Source organism: Solanum lycopersicum, chromosome 3, assembly GCF_036512215.1.
Source record: "Solanum lycopersicum chromosome 3, SLM_r2.1".
Classification (NCBI taxonomy): domain Eukaryota; kingdom Viridiplantae; phylum Streptophyta; class Magnoliopsida; order Solanales; family Solanaceae; genus Solanum; species Solanum lycopersicum.
In genome coordinates this window covers 56,050,592-56,074,141 of record NC_090802.1, presented here as the reverse complement: position 1 = coordinate 56,074,141, position 23,550 = coordinate 56,050,592, and the positions used below count along the sequence as shown (strand labels likewise).

The window sequence follows — 23,550 nt, the reverse complement described above, 5'->3', positions numbered from 1 at the left end:
TGGGATAAGAACCAAAAAGAGATGACATGGATTGCCTCGGTTTCTTTTTACTTATCCACTTTTAAATTGTTATATCTATTAAAATATAATTAATAACGTATTAGTTTATCATTTTACGTTTATTAATTATGAAGTGGATAAAATGTTCTATATTTTTAAAAGTAATTAGTCATTTAATTGAGGATATAACAAATTAATTTTTTTTATCTTTTCTTGATTTTTTAAAATGGACAAGTAATTAGGGACAATTATAAAAGAAAAAATGGACAAGTAATTAAGGACAGAGGAATTAAGAAAAAGAGTTAAAATTTATATATGAAATTTAGACTTTTATTTAGGGATGACAACGGGGCGGAACGGGTCAAGCTTAATTTTTTCTATCCTGTGTAACAATTTTTTTCATTTTCAATTAGCCTCACATAATTTTTCTAGTTGAGTTTGATACTAAAATTAAAGTTCACAAAAACAAATTCATTTTTTTATTGAAGTGTATTAATATAATAGATAATGCTTTAAATTTTTATTCTTGTATTGATTTTGATTGAAAAATTTTCATGTACTGTCTTATTGATTTTAGTAACTATAAAAAAAATAGATAATTTTTTATCATTTTTATAACAGATAAAAAATTAAAATTTAATTTAAATTCACATAAAATTATTTAGACCGTCCTCACTCCTTTAGAAAACCACTTCAACCCCGACCAGCCATCCCACTGAAGAGAAACTAGAAAAAGTAACTAATGAAATATAAGGATGTGTGCGCTCTTAAAAGTTAAATGTAATGGAATTGGGACCATATTAGCTTAAAGAAAAACTATGGCATGATTAGTAGAAAAAATTAACTAATCTATTTTCTTAAACAAGTTAAAAAAATTAAAATACGATGATGCACAATTGAAGAAGTAATTACCTTAATTTTAACCCATTATATATATTATCAATCTCTATTATTAAGTATTATTTTGTTCATATTTGTCCCTTTTTAACTGATCAACTTTCACTCTCTATCATAATCAACAATAGAATCAAAAAGAAAAAAAAAAAAAAAAGAAATCACAACCACCAGTATAGAAAAAGGCCCCTCACTTTGTACCACACATTACCTACTGTTAAATCACACAAATCTCATGTTCAACTCCTCCAATTTTCATGGAGTTTCGATTCTTTCACTTGCTTTGATTTGATTCCATTTTTCGATCAAAGCAAAGACATGTGTTCATGTCAAAATTCCACTATGTTTTGCCACAGAAGTGCGTTGATTCTGCGTAAGAATCCGTTGTTGCTGTTTTTCCCCTGTCAAGGTCTTCGTAGAAATGTGAAATTCCGATGTGTTCTCGATCAGATTGTGCCCAAATTCACTGTTTCATCGTCCTTAAGCTCCGTGTTGACTTCCGGCAACGCAATTGCTGCGGCAGCGGCGGTCAGTGGTGGTTCAGTTCACGGAGCAGTCACGTCAGCGATAACGCAGGTTGCTGTTACGGCGGTGGCGATTGCATCCGGAGCTTGCCTTTCTACTAAGGTCGATTTTTTGTGGCCCAAAGTGGATGAACAACCTGGTGAGTTCCTACTTTCTGTCCTCTCGCAATTTTTTCAGTTTCTATATTTTTTAAATTTCATATAAAGTTGCAGAAGAAGTATAGGTTCCGTTGGAAGTATGTGACCCTGTGACTGCCGGCAGTTTTTGTTTTAGGAAAGCAACTTTGACTGCAGTTGGATTTTAGAAGAATTTCTGTGTTCTGTTGGACTAGAAAAAAGTATATCAATATGGATTACACAAAGTATATCAATATGGATTGCACCTTTTAAGTTCAGCGATCGCAGGGGACAGGAACAGAAGTTTATATCTTGTAGTAGATACCTTTTGCCGTTCCTATGGAGCTTTTTCCTTCCAGAAGTTCTCAATGGGAGCTTGTCCCTAACTTTTGCATGTATTACTGTCTGTAAACTGTAACTTCACTATTGCTACGGAAATCCTTAGATTTTATGCATTTTCTTACATGTTCAGCTAGTCTAGTAAATAAGCAGTTCTCACTTTTTCCTCTCCTTTGTTGCTTATAATATGTACATTCTGGACTTTTCCCTCTATAGGATTCATTGAAGTGTATGATTTATAGCATATGAGGAAGTCTTATATTCTATTCGATATATGGAAGTGTACAAATTACATGTGCCTGAGATGTATAGAATGGAGATGAAGAAGCCTCTTCAGTTAACGATCTGTTCAATGAATTCCCTCTATAGAATTCTATGAACTTGATAGAATACTAGTATTTACTTAGTTAAACATCTACTTCTTCTTAACTGATAAAGATTATACGCCATAAGGGCTAGTAAGTACGTGTGATTCTTCTGCAGGATCACTCTTATTGGATGGAGTAGATGTCACTGGATACCCCATCTTCAATGATGATAAGGTTTACCATCTCAACTTGCACTTGCTGATGTCAATATACACATTTGTAAATAGTGCCCCTAAATTCTGAATCTGTGAAGGCAGGTGCAGAAGGCTATTGCATTTGCACGAAAAGCTCACAATGGACAGCTTCGCAGAACTGGAGAGCCGTATTTAACACATTGTATTCACACAGGAAAAATTGTAGCTGTCTTGGTTCCATCAACTGGGAAAAGGGTACAGTTCTGTCTTCAACATCTCATATATCTCTACATATGTTTAGTTAGGTTCCTTGTTCTCTTGTAATATGTTGAAAGTAATACACACACTGTATTACGTAGGTCTCCTAAGTGAATTTGCACATTGTAACTGCTAATTTTTTACAGGCCATTGATACGGTTGTTGCGGGAATTCTCCATGATGTTGTTGATGATACGGGTGAAAGTTTGGACACTATAGAGAGAGAGTTTGACTCTGATGTTGCAAATTTGGTAGCAGGTGTTTCTAGGTTAAGTTTCATCAATCAGGTACTGTATGCACTATGATCAGTTATGACGGATTTTAAGTTACAACTCTGATTTTAGTCATAGTTTGAAATGGTGATATAAGTTTAACTCAGGACATTGTAAATACGAAAGTTGATGAGTCAATGCTATGCCTCAATTTAAATTCTGAAAATTGCGGTCCTTCTTAGCCGTATATCTTTAGTTAACAAGAATCGTATGTCACTGTATTTAAATGAAAGTAACCAACAAGAAAGATAGAGATTACTCTTTTTAAAGAAATGCAACTATGAGGCAATACTTATGATTTTTGCAATAGAGTACAGTATAAAGGAAAAAGTTTCTCTTTTATATGAGTGGAATAATGGACACCCCAAAATGGCAACAGGATTTTTGATTCATGTGCAGCGATTGGTTTCTTTTTCCTTGTCTTCTTCATAGTTCTCACTTATGTCCCGACTTTTAAGTGAAATTTTCCATGCAGTTGTTAAGGAGGCATCGCAGGTTAAATGTGAATCAAGCTGCACTTAGCCATGATGAGGTACTTGAATGCGAATCAAGATCATTTTAAATATCTAATATGTAGACACCTTGCATGTTATTAAGATAGTTGGCCATTGCATATAATCTGAAATATTGTGATGGCTTTTTGGAAAATATTGATAATATTGATGTGTGGCCATCTCATCTAAAAGCTTAAGTTGCTAGAGGCACACTTTTATTATTTATATTATATTCTCAACAGATAATAAGGTTAAATGTGAACCAAGCTGCACTTAGACATGATGAGGTACTTGAATGCACATTAAGATCGTTTAAAGTATCTAATATGTACACATCTAGCATGTTGTTGAGATAGTTTACTATTGCATAAAATCTGAAATAATGTGATCACTTTTTGGATCATGTTGATAATAAGAGCTCTTCAGTCATTCTTGTATATTCTTTGATGTAGTCCTGCTACTTCCATCTTGCCAGCGTACTCTTCTTCGTGGTTTTGAACTAAAACTTAATGTACTAATAGATGTGATGACATCCAAGTCTTTTGTAAGGCAGTAAGTGATTTCATGTCCCTCAATCTCATATATTATATTTGTTCTCACGTTGAGCTCTTTATTATATCTGAAATTCTCAAACAAGTGTGACTTCTGAGAGCAGCGAAAACAAGGTCTTTGCACATTCCTTTAGCATAGCTTTGTTTATTCCCTGAAGTTAGTAGGTATGCACTATGCTTTCTTTTCTTATTTTGTTGTATGTATATTTGTGTACAGGCAAATAATTTACGAGTGATGCTACTGGGCATGGTTGATGATCCACGTGTGGTGCTTATCAAACTAGCAGACCGTCTTCACAACATGAGAACCATGTATAGTCTTTGAACCACTAGTTTTTGTTTGTCTCAGTTAGATTGATTTATGCATGTGTATGTCAAATTGGATTTCAATAGTTAGGAAGATGTTCACTTTTTAATTGTAGTATTTTACCCTTTTACTCTTCTTTGCAAATCCTTCATCCTAAACAGTAAACACTAAAGCATGATTCTAATATTGATGTGGCTGATTTTTTGTTTATTGGAACTCTTCTAGATATGCATTACCTCCAGCCAAGGCTCAAGCTGTTGCTCAGGAGACACTGGCTATTTGGTGTTCACTTGCTTCGAGATTGGGGCTTTGGGCATTAAAGGCTGAACTTGAAGATCTATGTTTTGCTGTGCTTCAGGTGTGTTCATGTTTTAGTCATTTATGTAGAAAATGCTGTCATGTGAGAAGGTAAAGTCTTTTTAGTAACAGCATGAATATATAATGCAGCCTCAAATATTTCTTCGCATGAGAGCTGACCTAGCATCCATGTGGAGCCATCCAAACAGGACAGGCAATGCAAGAAAAATATATGGCAAATTTAGCTCCCTTTTGCACCAGAGAATGAAACGTGTGACCACTGAGCATGAAGAACCCTCAGAAACTGACGAAGAAAACATATGCATGAAGGTGAAGACAATCCGAGATTTGTTTCATCTCTACTCCTGAAACTTGTTATGAATGCATTGCAGTGATAATTAATTGATGATTTGGGTTTGTTGTTTCTGTTACCTGTCACTCTTCAAATGATCTTTATTCTGTCAATCACCATATCATACAAGTTCATATGCGTCTGCTTTGGTAATATTGTGTTTGCCTTGTCCCTATCATTTTTATGTGTAACTTCTCAAAAGAAACTTCTTTTTGGGATCTTCTAAAGGCATAGCTGGTGCAAAATATCATATGCATTTCTAACTGATACAAAAGGTGGGCAATGAAGCATTACAGGAATTGTGTTATGCTAAAAGTATAAAGTGATGATCTTTTCTGAACTTGTAACTTCTGATATCAAATTTAGAATTTACCTGTTCCTTTATAGTCTACGATTCATAATTTTATTTGAAGAAGAAGTTGATAGTTTTACCCAGAACCTTTTCTTTTGCCCCCTATATGGGAAGAGGATCCAGTATTATTCATTCATGTAACAGTTTCTTGTCACCCTGTTTTCTTGGGTGGGTGGGGCAGGTAGTCCTTCATCTGTGTTTATGTCTCCTCTAGAAGTATCAAACAACTAATAAATGTGAGTCTAACTATCCTCAATCTTCAGGTTCTTTTGCAAGCTGTACTTCCTTTTGATCTTTTACAAGATAGAAAGAAGCGTACTGACTTTTTCAACAAGCTTGTGGCAAATTCAAATTTGGAGACAACACCAAAGGTTGTGAGAGATGCTGCCTTTGCCCTAGGAACTCTGGTAGTCTGTGAGGAGGCTTTGGAGCGTGAATTATTCATTTCTACCTCGTATGTTTTGCTCATAATCAATGGAATACTTCTGGAATAAAAGAGAAGGCAACATGACCTCTTTAACTTTGTGCATCTGTTTATGTTGCAGGTATGTGCCTGGGATGGAAGTCACTTTATCTGGACGCTTAAAAAGCTTGTTTAGTATTTATAGTAAGGTAGAAGGATAAATTCATAAAGCACAATTATGCATAGTTATTTCTTGTTATAATTTATCAGAAAAATGGAAAATCAATTGTGGACTTGTGGTGCTAACGATGTTACTTACCAAGACTTTGAGGTCTTTGTGATTATCTTTTTCATTTTGCTGCTTCATAATCGGATATCTTCTCATGCAATTGCTTCTTTTTCATATAGATTTAGAGAAAAAACTTTCAATTTACATTTCAATTTTACTTGGCACAGATGAAAAGGAAAGAAATTGGCATAAACAAAGTGTATGATGCCCGTGCATTGAGGGTTATTGTCGGAGATAAGAATGGGGCATTACACAGCCAGGCAGTTCAGAGTTGCTATAATCTTCTCAACATTGTGCACAGGTGTATAGATCGTATATTCTTCTGTTGAATGTCACCTTTGTTGCATGTTGTTGGATTACATTTGTGATGAGCAATGGCACTAACAGTGAGGAAATGATTTGTGCCCTTCGAAGAATCTGTACATTTTATTAACAGCATACATATCATCTGCTTGTTTTATTTTATTTTTTAGATATCCTATAAACTTTCTCAAGTTCAACTGAACATGCGTTGAGTCAATATATTTGCTTATAGGGGTTCAAACTTGACCTATTCTGCTTTTCAAAATGTTCAGGCTATGGTCCCCTATTGATGGAGAGTTTGATGACTACATTGTTAACCCAAAATCAAGTGGCTACCAGGTTTGAACTTCTTATTTACTTGAATGGGTTACTGTTTTTATTAAGTAAGATTTGCTATCTTTGTGGCATAATCACTGTTCTGACTGCTATCCAACCTCTATTCTCCTCCTGATTTCAGTCCCTACACACTGCAGTACAAGGTCCCGACAACTCACCTCTAGAAATTCAAATAAGAACCCAGGTATTACATCCTCAAATCTTTCAGTCGATCATGAATATCGCTGTGCTCTACTTTTTGGCCTTCCATTTTCATTTACTTCTGTTAGTCAGTAGAGTGGTGCTTATTGCTATTTTTATCTAGCTCTAAAATACTGATCTTGAATATTCAGAGGATGCATGAGTGTGCTGAACATGGACTTGCAGCGCATTGGCTTTATAAAGAAACTAAAGATAAGCTGCCCTTGGTGACCAGTGTAACTGGATCTGGAACGACAACACCCTCATTCTTCTCAACAGATATTGATGATCAAGGTTCTATTGAAGATGATGGGTCACATAAGTATAGCTCGTTAAAAGTGGGAGATCCTGTCCTCAGAGTGGAAGCAGGTCACCTTCTTGCTGCAGTTATTGTGAGGTAGATCATCACCGAATTCATAATATGTATCTCGAATGCTTTTAATTTACTTGTATGTGAATAATTTTCTTTTTCATCAGAGTGGACAAGGGTGCGAGAGAATTGCTTGTTGCTGTAAGTTTTGGGCTAGCAGCTTCTGAGGCCGTAGCTGACAGAAGATCTTCTTCTCAGATGAAAAGATGGGAAGCTTTTGCCAGATTATATAAGAAGGTAATTTGGAAGTTTTATAACTTGTCACTTCAGAATAATATGGTTATTACTAGCAAGTCCTGTGCTGAATAGTTGGCTGATCACTTTATATCTGTTGGCCTGATTCATGTTTAGTGCAAGTTTCTACGAAGGAAATACTAAGTCACATATCTTAAAAAAATCTCAAGCACTTCTCATTTTCCAATTCATTGACCTTGTAGAAAAGATATAGTTAGCCGACCTTGACTGCTGGATGAAGAAAAGAACCTTGTATTCCATTTCTTGATACAACTGATAAGCTAGCTATCACCCATACTAATCATGAAAATGCCTTGAGTTTATTACCTGGAGCTTTTCCTCTTTCATAGTTTCTTTCACCTTAGAAACAGACTGCTTGATAAATAATAAAATTGTGAAACCAATCTTGCCTCTTTAAATTACCTAATAGCTAGCTTGCTCTGACATGTGTGGTATTAGTATTAGATTGGTCCATGGTGTCCATAGATTGAGATATTTTGGAGGAGGCCATACACATACATATGCAAATGCAGATAGAGCAGTAGATCAAAATCACGGGTAGGGGGAAGAAGCTAATCAATTAAGATTGAGACAATGAGAGACAAAATTGACAGAAAAGAGAAATTTACCTAGCATTGGCGAAAATATGTCCAGTTAATCTGCAGCTGATATAGCAACAGATAGGGTGTGTTTTGCATGGAAATTTACCTTGAAAATATTTTCCAGTCTTCCTACGTTTGGTTGGTCAGAATGTTTCCTCTAGGAAAATAAGTTCTTTAGGAATCAGGAAAATGACTTTCCTTGTAGGTTTAGGAAAAACAAGTTCCAGAAGATATTTCAAGCTCATTGTCTCCTCTCCTCCCCCAATCCCCGCAATCTCCACCTCTGCCACGCTCCGACTCCCATTCCCCTCCCACCCCACCTCCACCCCTCAGTAATTTCCTAAGAGTATATATAAATGCTCTTGGGACGAAGTTCTCTTAGCTCACTTACCAAAGTTCTCTTACCTCGCTTACCAAACACTAGAAAATAAGCAAGAAAACAACACACCTGTAGTGTTCAGAATCAGCCCTTCGATTAAGTATCAATAAATTAGACTATACTTAGGGATACAGGAAAAATTAAGTTCTTCTATTGTTTATCATCATCAGCAACAATAACAATAATAACGATAATGATGATAATGATAATGGTAATGTAAGTTCATGTCTCTTCAAATTTCTGTTTACAACATACATCTTTATATCAACAAATTTGCAGGCAAAGCAGTCTCTTAGTGCCTAAGATCATCATATTTTAACTTTAGGGATTACAACATGGTTTTCAGGTATCTGATGAATGGTGGTGCGAACCAGGACATGGGGATTGGTGCACTTGCCTGGAAAAGTATACACTTTGTCAAGATGGTATGTATCACAAGGTATGGGAAGCCTCAAACCATGACATGGAAGTGAAATTATAAGAATTCAAAGATAAATCATGAAGTGATGTTTTTTTACTTCGATACTTTATAGACTACTGCTTAAATATGTTCTTATACTAGGATCAGCATAATTTACAAGTTAAAATCGGATGTATGGAGTAGTTGAGGCTGAACAGTCAATGTCTCTTTATTATGCTGGGATCCTGTAACAACTATTACATTGTTGATGCAGCAAGACCAGTTCGAGCGCCTGTTGCCCACTTTTATCCAAATCATTGAATTGACAGAGGAGGAAGAAAATGTTTACTGGGCTATCATGTCTGCCATCTTTGAGGGGAAACCTGTTGCTTCTGTTGCATCAAACCCGAGTTTTGAGAATAAGCAGGGCTATAACTCTTCTAATCCGACTTTAAGGGACTCTGGCATCAACAATAAGGTATTTTGACTGCTACTATATGCCCAAAGTTTGATAGCAATATGATGAACTTGTTATGCTCTTATCTTATACTCGAGAGACGTAATAATGCGTCGGTGATGATGAATGAAGTTAGCCACTAAACCATGAAATGGACATTAGGTAAATGTATGGGAAGAGGCTAATGAAAGGGCGTCAGTAGTTATCCAGAAGTATTTATTCCTGGCACTGATCAGTGGCCAAGACACCAAAAGTGTGACGTGTGTGAATTTCATTTGCTTACCCTTAATTATCCTGTTTTTCCTATTTTACCATTGTCTGACATAAGCTTTCAGTTTGATAGTAAATGTTGTCACAAGATAGCGTTTGCATCATTATCAGCGAACGGTGTAGTGGGTTAGGTATTTGAAAGAAAAAAAAAGAGGGGGATAAGATAAGAGGGCAGATTGATTCATCAAAGTAGTAGATTAACTCAATGGATAAAACATAAAGTTGCTTTGCGAGGTGACTAAAGATTGTAAACATGAACCATTTTTCTCTTTGAAGCAAGGAAAAGACGAAAGCTGTAGATCATGAAACAATAACTTGACAAGAAAGCATTTGTGGGTCCTGTCTTTGTATTTCTTTTCAGCCTTGGGTGACCTATCAATTCCTATGTCCTTTAATTTTAAACATGTCGCTCTTATGACTCTTTATGGTTCATTTAGCTGATGTTTTCAGCTTGCAATTTTGAAAACCTACAGGTATATTTGCTGAGGACAATGCTTCAATGGGAGAAGCAACTGCGGTCTGAAGCAAGTCAGCGAGTGGAGCTCGCTACAAAACCATACGAAGCTAGCTCCGGTTTGCTAGGTGAGGTGGTCATCGTATGCTGGCCCCATGGTGAGATAATGCGCCTAAGCACTGGTAGCACTGCTGCCGATGCTGCTAGGAGAGCAGGGTTGGAGGGGAAGTTGGTTTCAGTAAATGGCCAGCTGGTAGTGCCCAATACAAAGTTAAAAGATGGTGATGTGGTTGAGATCAGAATGTAGATATGTTCCTCTATGTCCAATCGTGCACGGTCTGTACAGCATGTATAGTCATTGCAATTCTGGGAAGACGCTCCCAACAGAATGAAGTTGTATGTCCTGGGTCAAGAGTAATTCAGTTACTTGCTGCTGAGCAAAGTCCATTTGTTGTTAATAGTTAGGCCTTGAAGTGGCTCTTCAAATTGTACATATTGTTAACTTAAGGCTCAAATGTAAATTTTTTTAAAAAACTCTTGTAGCAGGGTGACCGTTGTACCATTTTGAAGAAGAAAAAAAAGAAGTTTATTCTAAACACTCTTTTGGTTCATTCCGTCCGATTTCACAAAACTTCCCTTAGTTTCTATTCTTTATGGAAAAAAGATGGAGGTATTTTTTTTATTTTTTAAAAAGTTGATATATCAAACATGCTTTCTAAAAACTATATATTGAAGTTCTTTAAATAACTCACAAAAAGAGTTTGAAATAGTCCATGAGGCTGGTTGAAAGCCGTTGTTTAAATGTACTTTTTGTGAATAGTTTTAGATTTAAAATTGTTTACTTTTTGGTTTGGATCGAATGTTGCCCATTATATTTACTAGATAGAAAAAGAAAGATTTATTCCATAAAAGTATAATTAAATTTTAAAAATTGTAACTTAAATATTATACTAGATATCAAATCAATAACGAATAATATTATTGAACGAGGAGAAGGGGGAGTAGAAATCATAACCTTCAATTTTCGAATGTGTTTTTTTCCGGTCCCCAACCACACGAGAATTAATTATATTTGACAAAGACAAAAATATTCACTTTTGATAAATTTATTGTAACAAAAAACTGCTCAAAACATTTTTAAAGGATTATTTTGAACCTATCGAAAAATTAAAGGATCATTTTGTCATTTACAATTTATTTTTTCTCTCTCTCTGCCGAGCGGGAAAATGTTTTGATGGGACCATATCATATTTCAAATGCAAATCCACCTCTCTCCGTCTAAATCCTAACGTTTCCATTTCTTCCCCAAAAATCCACTGTTCCCCTCTTTGAATTTCACACGCCAACTTCTGCAGGATTTCATCAATAAACGGTAAACTCTCCACTTCTTCTCACTTATTTCGGATTTAGTAGCAATCATCAGTTGTTAATAGAGATTAGAAATCGTCGTTTTTGAACTTGTAGATTAGAAATTGACTTGTACACTATGTTCTATGTTTTGAATCATCCCGTCACTTCCGATGCATTTCGATCTGAATATTGTATCGGTTTTAATCCAATCTAAACAACAGGTAGCTGCTTGACTGCAGTAATTGTGCGATTTTATTTTTTTTTGAAATTACTGCTAGCATAATACATGTTTGAATATATGTGTCAAAATTAAGAAAATATTGTTTTCGCCATTTTGAAGATGGGTGTGGAGAACTACCATGTGATAGAGCTTGTAGGCGAGGGCTCTTTTGGGAAGGTGTACAAAGGGAGGCGAAAGTATACTGGCCAGGTATATTTTATCTTAGTGCTATTGCTGGTTATTCTAGTTATTTTTTATCTCTTACTTTTAAATTTGATTAATTTCAGACGGTTGCAATGAAATTTATTCCGAAACATGGGAAAAGCGAGAAGGACATTCACAACTTAAGGCAGGAAATTGAGGTATTCTTGTTTGTGAAGCTTGGTTTATATAATGTGGTTCAAAAAATATTTCCTTGGATTTTTTGGAGAGAGAATGATTATGAAGCTCTGTGATCTTATCTAATCTCTCTCAATTGAGTTTGTGCCATGTATTTTTGTTTCATCTAGATTTTACTGTTTGTTGAAGCTCTACTGTGCTATCTCTATTTTCTCATAGAGGTTATTCAAATGGTGCAGATCCTCAGAAAGTTGAAACATGAAAATATTATAGAGATGCTTGATTCTTTTGAAAGCCCACAGGAGTTTTGTGTCGTTACGGAATTTGCTCAAGTAATTGGTCTCCTCTCTCTATTTATCTCTCCTTCAAAAGTTAGAGCACAATGCGATTTGCATTTCCTCCATGCCTACATGCACACAGACATATTGAATTTCTATGGCTGAATAATGAAAACTATCATACCCAGGGTGAGCTGTTTGAAATTCTTGAAGATGACAAAAGCCTCCCTGAGGAACAAGTGCAAGCAATTGCAAAGCAATTGGTAACCTACACAAAATTTCAATTTCTTTTAATATGTACATTACTTTCTTCCTTCAACTACTAATCTGCAGAGGAATTCCATCATGATCCCTAATTTATATCTTCCTTTTGATTGATTTATTTATTTAACTGTATTTTTTGTTCATTTTCAGGTTAGGGCACTGCATTATTTACACTCGAATCGTATAATACACCGTGACATGAAACCGCAAAATATTCTCATTGGTGCTGGATCTATTGTCAAGGTTAGTAATTGAATTTTATGACTAATTTGTATTTTGTAGTATGGACCAATATTTTCATGGAATTGTGTTATTGGATATTGCATATACAGTTCACACTTTTTTTTTTCTCATGGATGTTATTCTAGTTATGATCTCTTTATAACCAGTTAGTGTTTTATGGTTTTGCCCATTCAAAATGTTGTGATTTCATGTTAAACTGCAGTCAGTGGTTTCTCTTTTTGGTTTATGATTGTGTATGAGGTGATGTCCCTCCTAACATGCTTAGAAATTTGAGTTATAGTGGAACAAGCATGGAACTCAAACAAAAGAAAACTGTACAGTTTTCTATTTGTTCTTTATTCACCATCAGTTCCTTCGTGAGTATATTTTGACATCATTCAGTTCAATTGGTAGCAGTGGCAGAATGTCGACCGGAGGTTTGCACTTTGCACTATAGAACGATTGTAAGACTGGCAATGCAATTTGGGCCAACATATCCACAGGACGAGTGAGGCAAAACTGCATATTTAAGATGGATATGCAATCATTTAAGTTTAGAAATAATCATCTTCGGCAAAAAAGTGCAATGATTATAGATAGATGATAACGTAAGAGAAAGTCACTTGAAGTTTTGGTCATGTCCTACATAGACCTTTAGATGCATCAGTCTATAGATGTGAAATTATGATAGTTGAGCTAAAAGGGGATAGATGTAGACCTAAAATCACATGGGAAGGGGTTTTCTTGAAAGGCATTCAATTCCTGAAATCAACACAGCCTTTGGAAAAAAAAATAGAGCAACATGGAAGAAAAAGATCCATAGAGGTGATACCATCAAGTTGGAATTAAGGTTTATTCATGTTGATTTCCTTTCTTTAGGTCCAGTCCATTTGGAGGCTTCTAGAGATTTGTATGCTAGTGAATAATGTTGAGATTTCCTTACCTTAGGTCCAATTATTGAGCATTGCACATCTAGATGCATCAAAATGGAGTGAAATGGATGGTTGAGGTTTATATAGATAATGATAGCCAATCCCAACTGATTCAAGCGTAGTTTTATTGTTGCATTGTCTTCATGCATTCGCTACTTTTTTTTCCAGGGATCTGCTCTTATTTTAGTTCCTTGGAGGAACATAATTTAGCTTATTCATTGGTATTTTCTGTGGCTATATGACAACTGGCCTGCTAAATTTGTTTAAGCATTATTGCAGAACTAGAACTTTGCGATGATACTGTAAAATATGTTAGAGCTAGTTTATCTTCTTCTTCTTCTTCTTCTTCTTCTTCTTTTTTTTTGTAAATGATATGCCAGTGTATAGCATGGTGGTTGTTGTACTCTCTATCCAGCTGCAAAGATGTAACCAATCTTCTCATGTCTCTTCTATTTTTCTTTTTTATCTAACAGCTTTGTGACTTTGGTTTTGCACGAGCCATGTCCACAAACACAGTAGTTCTGAGATCCATAAAAGGTAGATTTCACTAAAGTCATCATAGGACTGCTTTGTTTTATTAGTCAATAAATGGACATCAAGTGGTTGATGCAAACTATTGTTGGTCTACTCTGCTCCTGATCCTCGGTCTCTTTCATTTTATTAGGTACACCATTGTATATGGCTCCAGAATTGGTACGAGAACAACCATACAACCACACTGCTGATTTGTGGTCTCTCGGTGTTATCTTGTATGTGACATCTACTTTAGGAATGTTTCCTGTGTTTAGAATAACTTAAAAAAGATAATTTGCGATTATTGGAAACAACTTTCCTTCTGGCTGGAGGGAAGCTTGAAGTTTTTCTTAGACGAAAGGACCTCCTTTGATTTTAAGAACAAAAAAATGAACAAAATTTACAGCTAGGAGGCATTAATATTTACAACCTTTACAGCTACAACACATCTTCTGTTATTAATAATTGACCTTCTTCTTCAATGGTATTTCTCCTAATGAATTTCAACCGATTTTATGCAGATATGAGCTGTTTGTTGGTCAGCCTCCATTTTACACTAATTCAGTTTATGCTCTTGTTCGTCACATCATCAAGGTAACCAAGATTACTCTTGAATAGTTTTGGATCTAGAGCCGTGGTTGATTAGACCTCTAACTTGTAAACTCATTTATGCTCAGGACCCAGTTAAGTATCCAGACAATATGAGCTCAACCTTCAAGAGTTTTCTGAAGGGCCTGCTTAACAAGGTTTCCCTCTATATAATTAAAGCCCTTGCACTTTTATATTTTTAGCTTCCTACTTTTGATCTAGTGATCATTCTGCAAATCAGGTACCGCAAAATAGACTGACTTGGCCTGCACTTCTTGATCATCCATTTGTTCAAGAAACATTGGAGGATATGGAAGCTAGGGTAATTACAGATAATGGAAAGCAAGCTTCTCATTTTGAATCTTCATTCTGGTCTTTCATTAATGGAACGGTTTGTCAAAATAACAGGAGATTCGTGCTGCAGCAGCTACTACAAAGGGATCTGATGCAACTTGGAGGGGGAAAGGCGATATTCAATCAACTCAGCTGAATGTTGCAACCCCCGAAAGTAAGACTTCCCTTCACATATCAGCATGCATGTCTAATTTTGCTTAATTCATCTATCTCAAGAGATATCATTGCAGGTAAAAATCATATTCAACCTATAAGTGGAAATGCAAACACAGGGAACCTACAGACTGAGGTTCATTTGAAGAGTCCTGATGTCACAGTCAATGCTTCACCAGAGGAGTTCCCTGGTTTCTCACAGCCTGATGAAATTGTACAGTCAGGTTAGTTGTGTTCAGATCTATTGAATAGGCTAAATTTTCTACTTATGTGAACATGCTGCAAAATCTTGTGGTTTCTATCTGCTCATGTACAATGCAACTGATATAACTGTTTCAACATAGGCAACAAAGGAAGAACTTAATTGTTTTATTTCCTCTTTACCAATTGTGATTTCAGTAAAACATAGGACTTGTATATAGTTAAACTTTTTCAAAAAGTATTAGTATTAAATCATGAACTTTGAAATATTTAGGTCAATATCTCATACAAGAGTCAAACCATGATACGTAACAGATGGTGTAAATGTAACTCTTGACATGATGTTCATTTAATTTTCTTTCTTAAATTGATCCAGAGTGGCTCTATAGTTACCCTCTTTGTTTCTGATCATGCAAGTAACTGAATATTTTCTTCTTTCACACCACTGTGAGACAAACGACCGCCAACTGTAGGTTTTGCTTGAGCTATAGTAGCTCCTATCAGTTACACTGTTATCACTGACACTAGGCATTGGTTTTCGTCTGTATGAAGGACAAACACAGTGTTCAGCTTTTTGAAGAATTGTCTGTCGATGTTGTATGCATGTAATACAACATTTGTAATACTATTACTTATCTGAGTTTTGGATGCACAAGTAATCAGACTCTTACTCTGTTAGTTTCTTTAGATCATCTTTCTTAGCTTCTTATGACATTTGAATTTCATCACAAGTTAGTTTTTGCTCATGCTTCTTACTGTGTAGTATGATATCCCATTCATATGTTTCTGTTCATTTTTGTGTTAGTTTCAGAGAGGGGAGGATTAAATCTTTACCAATCATCCTAAGTCACATCCTGTATTTTATAACATATATATATCCCCGTGTGAGATATCCGTGATATATGTTGTCTTTTCAGGTTGTCAGGTTTTAGACCGACTGGAAAGCAACTCCCGAACAGTTAAGGGTGCAAAAGTTATTGGTCAAGATAATGATGCATTATCAGCTATTTTAGTTCCACTAAGAAACTTGTGTGATGAATCAAAAGTTCCTAGCAGGTAAATAGAGTTCTGTATAAGAGGTGTGTAGCATCTTATTTGATTAGACATGATATTGTATAGTTATTCAACGATTAGGTATCATATTAATTACTATCTATGTTTCAATTTATTTGTCTTACTTTCTCGTTTAGTCTGTTTAAAAAAGATTGTCTCTTCCTTATTCGGGTACTCTTTAATTTCAAAACCCCACATGACATATTTAAGACCACAAGATTAAAGGACATTTTGATACATTATACATATCTTTAGTTTAAAACCACCAGATTCAAAAATCTTCTTTACTTTCTGAATTTCCGTGCCAAGTCAAACTAATACAAACAAACTGAAACAGAGAGAGTACTTGTTAGTTTCTAGATTAATTGTTCACCTTGTTTTGTGACATTCTTACTGTCTAATTTGCATCCAATTGATAGCGTTAATGATATTGAGGATTTCTTCACCCTGCCACAATAATGCTATGAGGATGAATTCCGTCTGCATGTTTGTAAATAATTTAAGGAGAAAGACTAATTTTCATTTTTCAGAGGTTTTGCTATTAGAGTTTGGCTTTTGTATCATTTATCATGCCAAAGTTTGTAATATTTCATGTTTACTAGAATTGAAATCTTGTTGAAGTTAGTAGGCACACAAATGTTACTGTTGATATTACTAACCTGCTTGCTTCTTGCACAGGGATGATGATTATGTCATATTAAACCAATCACTTAGAATCCTTTCAAACTTAGTTGCAGCTGGTGCAATCAACTCAAGTGGGACTCTTGATCAAATTATCTGTGTACTTCTTGGTTTGACTTCTACTGTACTTAAAATCAGGTCTTCTAATGCAGCTGAATTGCTGATGAAGGTAATTTTGTGGGAACCATCCTCATTCACCAGGCCAAATTTGAAAAGGAAGAAGTTTTGCCCTGATATGGGTTTCTGTCCTTGTGAATTCTAATTACACATCTTTTCCATGAACTTCGATGATATAGCTAAAATCTCAAACTTTACAGCTTCACTCTTGTCCAAACTTTAGTGTTAAAAAATAAGAAGAAAAACAGAGCCATGTTTCACTAGGACCAATATGCATTTTGGATAACATATATTCTTCAATATGATTTTCACTTATATTTCTGATCTTGTTTTGCTTCCTTAAAAAATTATGATCTTGTGGTCTTGACTGTTTTGCAGAGTTTTGCAGTCACCAAAAAAATGTTAGATAACTGTGGAGGTGCTATTGGTAGCTCATGTTTAGGGCATTGGAGAACTCTTCTTGAGTTGTACTCACAGGTTAGGTTTTTGAACTTGGAAAGTTATGCACTTATGTCAACTTGTACATTTGTTTTAAACTGTTATATACAATTATACAGGTCATTAATAACCTGGATGATGCTTCTGGTCGAGTTTTGTCTGAGTCAACTGGTTGCATTGCAGCTATATTGTTTCGAGTGGCTCAGGCTCTTAAAGTATCATCTTCTCCACCGACCCTAATAGCAACTCTGAAAGAGCTTCTAGACCATGCTAGCAGTTCTGGCATAGCAGACCTTTTGATTTTGTGCTTAGCTACATCAGGGTCAGGTTCCTCAAATTTACTGCGAGCTTCTGGTGAAGCTTGCAGGGCTCTTTGGTTACTGGTGGATGCATTTGAACTTCTTTCTCTAAGAGAAAATAGATACCATTTCCCAATTAGCTCTTTGCGAAGTCCTTCTTTACATCGACTTGACATCAAGGACCATGAGCGAGGTCCATTACTTGGAGGAGATTCAACAAAAATTATTGATGCCATGACAAAAGCATTTCTAAGATCCAAAGCTGTACAACTTGCTGTTTATTATTGTCTGCATCAACGTCTTGAGGCTTCTATCTGTGGTGGAGTACAGGTTTCTATCTCTTTGCTGCCATTTACTATGTCTTACTGATACTTGCTTAATAAGTTCAGTTGTTGGACTTTTGTGGTCGTATGAAGCACAATAACTTGGATCTTCTATTTCCTTTGTTCTCTCCCTCGGTTTTATTTACTGATCACCAATGTCCATTTCTCTGCTAACATTTACCATCTCTAGGCCAATAATTTCACTGCAAAATGTTGTGGAACACTTGTAAACTGACATTTGATGAAAGGTTCTGTGCTATTATTATTATTATTTTATATCTTTGGGCCATTGACCAATAGTTAGTTGGTGGTCCTGGTCTTGCATAGTTAGTTGCTCAAGTACTTCTGTTCCCACTTATAGCTAGTGGATGCAGTAAAGCAAGACTGCTCTCTCCTTCATCTCTCCTAGACACGACCTCTGATAATGAAACATGAAAAGGAAGAATATTGCATGTTAAAGTAGCAGGACAAGGTCCGTTGAGCTTGAAACGAAAATCAAGAAGTGAAGTGGGTGCTTCTTTGAAGTGAAGTACTCAATTCATGACACTAAAGAACTAAACATATATGGATCTAGTACTATGGTGATCAAATTACAATAAAATATCTGATATTAGTATCCAATATATAATAATGCTGATAGTGATCCATTTCTTCAAAGTTGATATTCAAAGAACCAATCAGTTTTCATTAGGTTCACTTTGTGCACAATTCTATAAAGTGAAACCTCCTTGCTTCACTTTGATGCTTTGGTTTAAGCAACAAAGCAATGAATTTTGATGACAATTGATGACACTGACACATACTCTTTGAAGAAAAATCAAATTGGGCAAATTATCTCATCGCTAAAATTTACTCTCTTCTGTTTTTTACATAAAAGTGCACCGTGAAAGTAGGTTAGGTTTTATGGACGACGAGTGAAGTAGCTTATATTGTGTGTCTCTACTCTAGTCACATGTCAGAATTATTAACTAATGCTTCTTCTTTTTTCAGCTTGTTCTGAGGTGTTGCTTGCATAGTGGAATCGTTGCCACTATCCTGTGTGGTCTGCCTAGTTCTCTTCCTGTTACTACAGTCGTGAGTGGAGGAGGAGACGGCACTATTGTTTCAGAGCTTTTCTCTGTAGTATCATCAGCTAAGAAATCACGTGGAGGAGAAGCAAATACCTTGGTTCTGCACTTAAGCCTTCTTCTTGCCACCATCGCCCAATGTCTAAAGTCATCAGGAAGGAATTCTGCCTTGTTCATTTTAACTACATCTTCAAGAAAGCAGCTCACTCGACTCTCTGATCTTGCACATTATTTCTCTGCTGATGTGCAGTCATTATGCCAACCTCATTCTGCATCTGCAATGCTAGCTCTAGCATCCATTCTGTCTCTTGAAACTGGCTGCACAGTTGAAACTACCATTCTTGACATAGCTGTGCCAATGATCCCTAGGACTGCCAAGCTATGTGAATACCTTAGGAATCCTGTTAATGAACAAGATGGAAGTATGTTTAGTGGAATGCTTTCTCATTGGCATGGTCTTAGAGATGGATCTATTGGGTTATTGGACATACGGCTGAAGAAGGAAGGACCATTGGCTGTGCAACACTCCTGTGCAAGTGGTATTCCACAGCTTCTTATTGATTTGTTATCAGGCAACATTACAGAGGCCTCTTCTGAAGAATCCAATTTATCGAAAGATCATATTGGGCTATCACCAATTGGAGTTCCATGGAGCATTTCATTGCTTTGTCAATGTCTTACTGGGGGGGTGTCCACTTTTCGTCATATATTGCTCAAGACGGAGCATGTCAAGGTCATATCAGATTTGATATTGGACATGCATCTTAAGCTAGTCAAATCTTGGACTGGACCTGGTGGCGGGGTGGATGGGATTAGGGATACAATAAATACAGTTATAGATCTTTTGGCATTTCCTTTTGTAGCTGTACAGAATGGTCTAGGTTTGCCATCTGCTACTGCTTCAGTGAATAGTGGATTTCTCCTTAATGTTGGTTCACCTGGTGGAAGAGTTTGTCCTGAAGACAAGGACATGGTGAAAGCAATTGAATCACATCTGGGGAAGTATACGCAAATCCTATTGGAGGTTTGACTTTGCATGTTCCCTTCACATAATTTTATTTAAAATATTGTGTACTTCAAGGATTAGGTTCAGAGTGTAGTTTACAGTGTGTTGGCCAAATTTCTTAAAGGATAATATGGAAATGTAAGCATGAACAATCACAAGTACAAGCCAGTGAGCCAAGCTAATTGCAAGTTGGGCATAATGCTAACTAGGAGCCATTATATGTGTCATCAGTATATGATTTTCCATGTAGTTTTTAAGCTTTGGATACCATGTAAAACGAGACACATTACCTAGCATCATTCAACCACATGGACGCACACATGGTCCTCTGTATTTCACCTTTTGTCCTCTCTATAGGAAAAATTAATGAGATAACACATCCTTGTATTAGTTTGATGGCAAGTGACATTGGATTCGACATGATAGATATGCTTTGTGCTTGCAGGTAGGAGTTCCAGGCATTATTCTCCGGTGTTTGGAACACATGGAATCCAGAGATAAGGCGAGACCTGTTGCATTTCTTGCCAAAATGACAGCACACCGACCTCTTGCTGTTCAACTTTTGGGTAAAGGATTGTTGGATCCTAGAAGAATGAAGTCTCTACTTGATGGTTCATGCCCTGGAGAAGTTATTCTGGATGTTCTTATGATTGTTTCAGATTTAGCTCGCATGGATAAGGTCAATTCTTAACTGAACGTACTCTCGTAGTTGATCGGTGATGAAGTTCAGTGATTTTGAATTCTTTATTGATAATGTCATTGGCTGTTTAATCACTTAAAATGTTCTTGATACCTCCTCTACTATTTATGATTTTTTAATTGCATTGTGTGGAAAATAAGAATGTTTGAGCTTTAAAGTTGGGTTTGTATGGTCATAGTTAACTAAATTTGTGAAACACAAGTTTGAAGTTGGTCATTCATTTTAAGTGATTTTAACTGTTAAGGATTGTTTAGTTTTGTGTTTTAAAAACTGTTATCTATATCAAACATTATACCATAGTCCAGTCAAGAATTTCACTCTCCAGCCTCTCTCATGGGAAGCAGGTCATATGTTTGTTTTGGTATTGAGGGAGTACCTTGTAATTAGTGTGACATGTTAAAACGTCATTCTATGTTGTGGACTCATTTATTGATACTTATTCAACAGAGATGTCTGTAATCATTGAAGAGCTTGATTTTACCACATAAGTTGTCCTAACTATGCTGACACTGGTTATAACTGTCATGCATCCAGGCCTTCTATGAATACGTTGATGGAGCAGCTATCTTGGAGTTTCTGAAGGGCTTCCTAACTGATAAAGATCCTAATGTGCGTGCCAAAACATGCAGTGCTATAGGAAATATGTGTCGTCACAGCTCCTTTTTCTATGCATCGCTGGTAATCTTCCTGAATAACCTCTGGTTTTATCTAAGTCTAGTTTAAACCAAAATGATCTTTCTTTTGTAGTTTTGACATTACTTTCTATTGAGGTTTTGCAATTCTAGAATTTGTCCCTCTTCAACTCATTTCATTTAAGACATGAAATTGGAATCTTTTTCATTTTATTTTGTCAATTTTGTTTAAGAACTCAGAAGTCAAGTTTCATTCAAATTAGTTAATAATTATTATAATTCTATCGTACTCTCCGAACTGATAATTGTTTTTTTCCTGATTTTGCAGGCAAAACGTGGTATCATTAGTCTTCTCATTGACCGATGTGCTGATTCTGACAAAAGAACGCGGAAGTTTGCTTGCTTTGCTGTAAACCTTTTGTTTGCTTTCAAACTGTTTGATATGATCAAATTACTTTTTAATCTCAATCAAACTATAATTATGAATTGTTGGCTGAGGAAAATCTTTCTCCATTTGTAGATCGGCAATGCTGCCTATCATAATGAGCTGCTGTATGATGAGCTCAGGAGATCCATTCCTCAGCTCTCATATCTGCTGCTTTCAGCAGAGGAAGACAAAACTAAGGCCAATGCTGCCGGGGCACTGAGTAACCTTGTCCGCAACTCCAACAAGCTTTGCGAAGATATTGTCTCTAAAGGAGCCATGCAGGTTTTTCATGCCCCTATCATGTTTTACCTTCACAATTCCTTATTTTTGAAGATACTGTTTCTAAACCAGAATGTTTTTAAGAGTGATATTACTTTATACTAGTTTCGAGTGCCTGGATGGGATACCTATCTTAATAGAGAATGTTGAATGTGTTCAGCCAACTCCCCTGACTAAAGTTGATGGTGCTTTATTCCCCAGGCGTTACTGAAGCTGGTGACAGATTGTTCCGTGGTAGCTCTTAGCCCCAGTAGAAAAGATACAATAAACGAGTCTCCTTTAAAGATAGCATTATTTTCCCTGGCGAAGATGTGTGCTCATCCACCTTGCAGACAGTTCCTCCGCACTTCCGAGCTATTTCCAGTGATTAGGCAGCTTCAGCAGTCACCAGAATCAACAATAGCTAATTATGCCTCTGTCATCGTCAAGAAAGTTGCAGAAGTAAATTAATTATTGATTTGCTCGAAATATACCAGCCACTGAATTGAAGCTCATTTCTCATGATCCAACTCCGAGTCAGCTTACATGCATTGCTTTTGTTCAGTCAAAGCAACATAAGGTCATAAATGACTTGAGGTTGCAAAAAGTACATATGTAACTACTAGCTTTCAGAACTTGTACTGTGTCTCAAAATATGTATAACACGCTTACAAGCTAGTAATATTCTTTTTTTGCAGCAGCTCCGTTCTTGCTCTTCGTTCTTGTTCTTGTTACAAGTATGATAGAATGCTGTTATCCACTTATAACATAGATGCAAATATCTTGAACTAAAGCTCATCCCTTTATTGTAGGAACAAGTATGATACACTAAGTGTACTAAATATGATCTTAGTGCATTAGAGTTATGAGATCATGCAAAAAAGACTGATAGCAATGCATAAGAGTTGTGAGATCAATGCAAAAAAGACATTTCATGACATGACCAAGTTATACAAGGTTAACACAAGAGAATAGGTGCTCCTCTAGCCCCCCCCTTGTTAATGACTCCTCAATGCTTAAAAAAGTTGATAGATGATTCACGCAACTTAAACTACAATACTATGTAAATATGCAATTATAAAATGTCTAAACTCAAACAAACATGCAAAAGTTCTTTTTAGGATAATGATTATTTCCTCCCAAGTTTGTTTAATTAAGTCCCATACATCTACACACTGTGCAATCAATCATAACACACT

The 23,550-nt window shown here is 36.0% G+C and overlaps 2 protein-coding genes across 6 annotated transcripts; both read left to right on the top strand.

The window, feature by feature from the left end:
• Nucleotides 1-1,013: 1,013 nt before the first annotated feature.
• LOC101246032 (uncharacterized) lies at nucleotides 1,014-10,532 on the top strand. 4 transcript variants are annotated; one of them, XM_010319971.4, is made up of 18 exons: nucleotides 1,014-1,558; nucleotides 2,358-2,416; nucleotides 2,496-2,631; nucleotides 2,781-2,921; nucleotides 3,382-3,438; nucleotides 4,169-4,263; nucleotides 4,484-4,616; nucleotides 4,706-4,885; nucleotides 5,523-5,713; nucleotides 5,805-5,871; nucleotides 6,119-6,252; nucleotides 6,527-6,593; nucleotides 6,712-6,774; nucleotides 6,923-7,167; nucleotides 7,248-7,377; nucleotides 8,702-8,794; nucleotides 9,030-9,233; nucleotides 9,956-10,532. In XM_010319971.4, the coding sequence occupies exons 2-18, from the start codon at nucleotides 2,382-2,384 to the stop codon at nucleotides 10,241-10,243; spliced, it is 2,259 nt and encodes a 752-aa protein (XP_010318273.1). In that variant the 5' UTR covers nucleotides 1,014-1,558; nucleotides 2,358-2,381; the 3' UTR covers nucleotides 10,244-10,532. The 4 variants fall into 4 exon arrangements, 3 of the variants coding, with proteins under 3 accessions (XP_010318273.1, XP_069151592.1, XP_004235275.1); XM_069295491.1 differs by having other exon boundaries at nucleotides 1,681-2,416; XR_003246044.2 differs by having other exon boundaries at nucleotides 1,020-1,558; nucleotides 2,500-2,631; nucleotides 8,702-8,780.
• A 637-nt stretch (nucleotides 10,533-11,169) lies between these two features.
• On the top strand, nucleotides 11,170-23,051 carry LOC101261501 (serine/threonine-protein kinase TIO). 2 transcript variants are annotated; one of them, XM_010319968.3, is made up of 23 exons: nucleotides 11,170-11,308; nucleotides 11,627-11,716; nucleotides 11,794-11,868; nucleotides 12,085-12,177; nucleotides 12,312-12,386; nucleotides 12,538-12,630; nucleotides 14,015-14,078; nucleotides 14,206-14,290; nucleotides 14,576-14,648; nucleotides 14,732-14,800; nucleotides 14,884-14,964; nucleotides 15,051-15,150; nucleotides 15,227-15,373; nucleotides 16,268-16,406; nucleotides 17,082-17,253; nucleotides 17,580-17,678; nucleotides 17,759-18,268; nucleotides 19,252-20,352; nucleotides 20,780-21,013; nucleotides 21,569-21,712; nucleotides 21,995-22,075; nucleotides 22,187-22,375; nucleotides 22,574-23,051. In XM_010319968.3, exons 2-23 carry the CDS (start codon nucleotides 11,627-11,629, stop codon nucleotides 22,820-22,822), a joined length of 3,963 nt encoding a protein of 1,320 aa, XP_010318270.2. In that variant the 5' UTR covers nucleotides 11,170-11,308; the 3' UTR covers nucleotides 22,823-23,051. The 2 variants fall into 2 exon arrangements, with proteins under 2 accessions (XP_010318270.2, XP_010318271.2); XM_010319969.4 differs by having other exon boundaries at nucleotides 22,533-23,051.
• Nucleotides 23,052-23,550: the final 499 nt, after the last annotated feature.

Excerpts from the sequence above, each read along its gene's own strand:
- LOC101246032 (XM_004235227.5), top strand. The coding sequence starts at position 1,213 with ATGTGTTCATGTCAAAATTCCACTATGTTTTGCCACAGAAGTGCGTTG. Across the intron at positions 2,922-3,381 it reads GGTTAAGTTTCATCAATCAG|TTGTTAAGGAGGCATCGCAG; the intron begins GTACTGTATGCA and ends TTTTCCATGCAG. Across the intron at positions 8,795-9,029 it reads AAGATGGTATGTATCACAAG|CAAGACCAGTTCGAGCGCCT; the intron begins GTATGGGAAGCC and ends TTGTTGATGCAG.
- LOC101261501 (XM_010319968.3), top strand. The coding sequence starts at position 11,627 with ATGGGTGTGGAGAACTACCATGTGATAGAGCTTGTAGGCGAGGGCTCT. Across the intron at positions 18,269-19,251 it reads CTATCTGTGGTGGAGTACAG|CTTGTTCTGAGGTGTTGCTT; the intron begins GTTTCTATCTCT and ends TTCTTTTTTCAG. Across the intron at positions 21,014-21,568 it reads ATTTAGCTCGCATGGATAAG|GCCTTCTATGAATACGTTGA; the intron begins GTCAATTCTTAA and ends TCATGCATCCAG.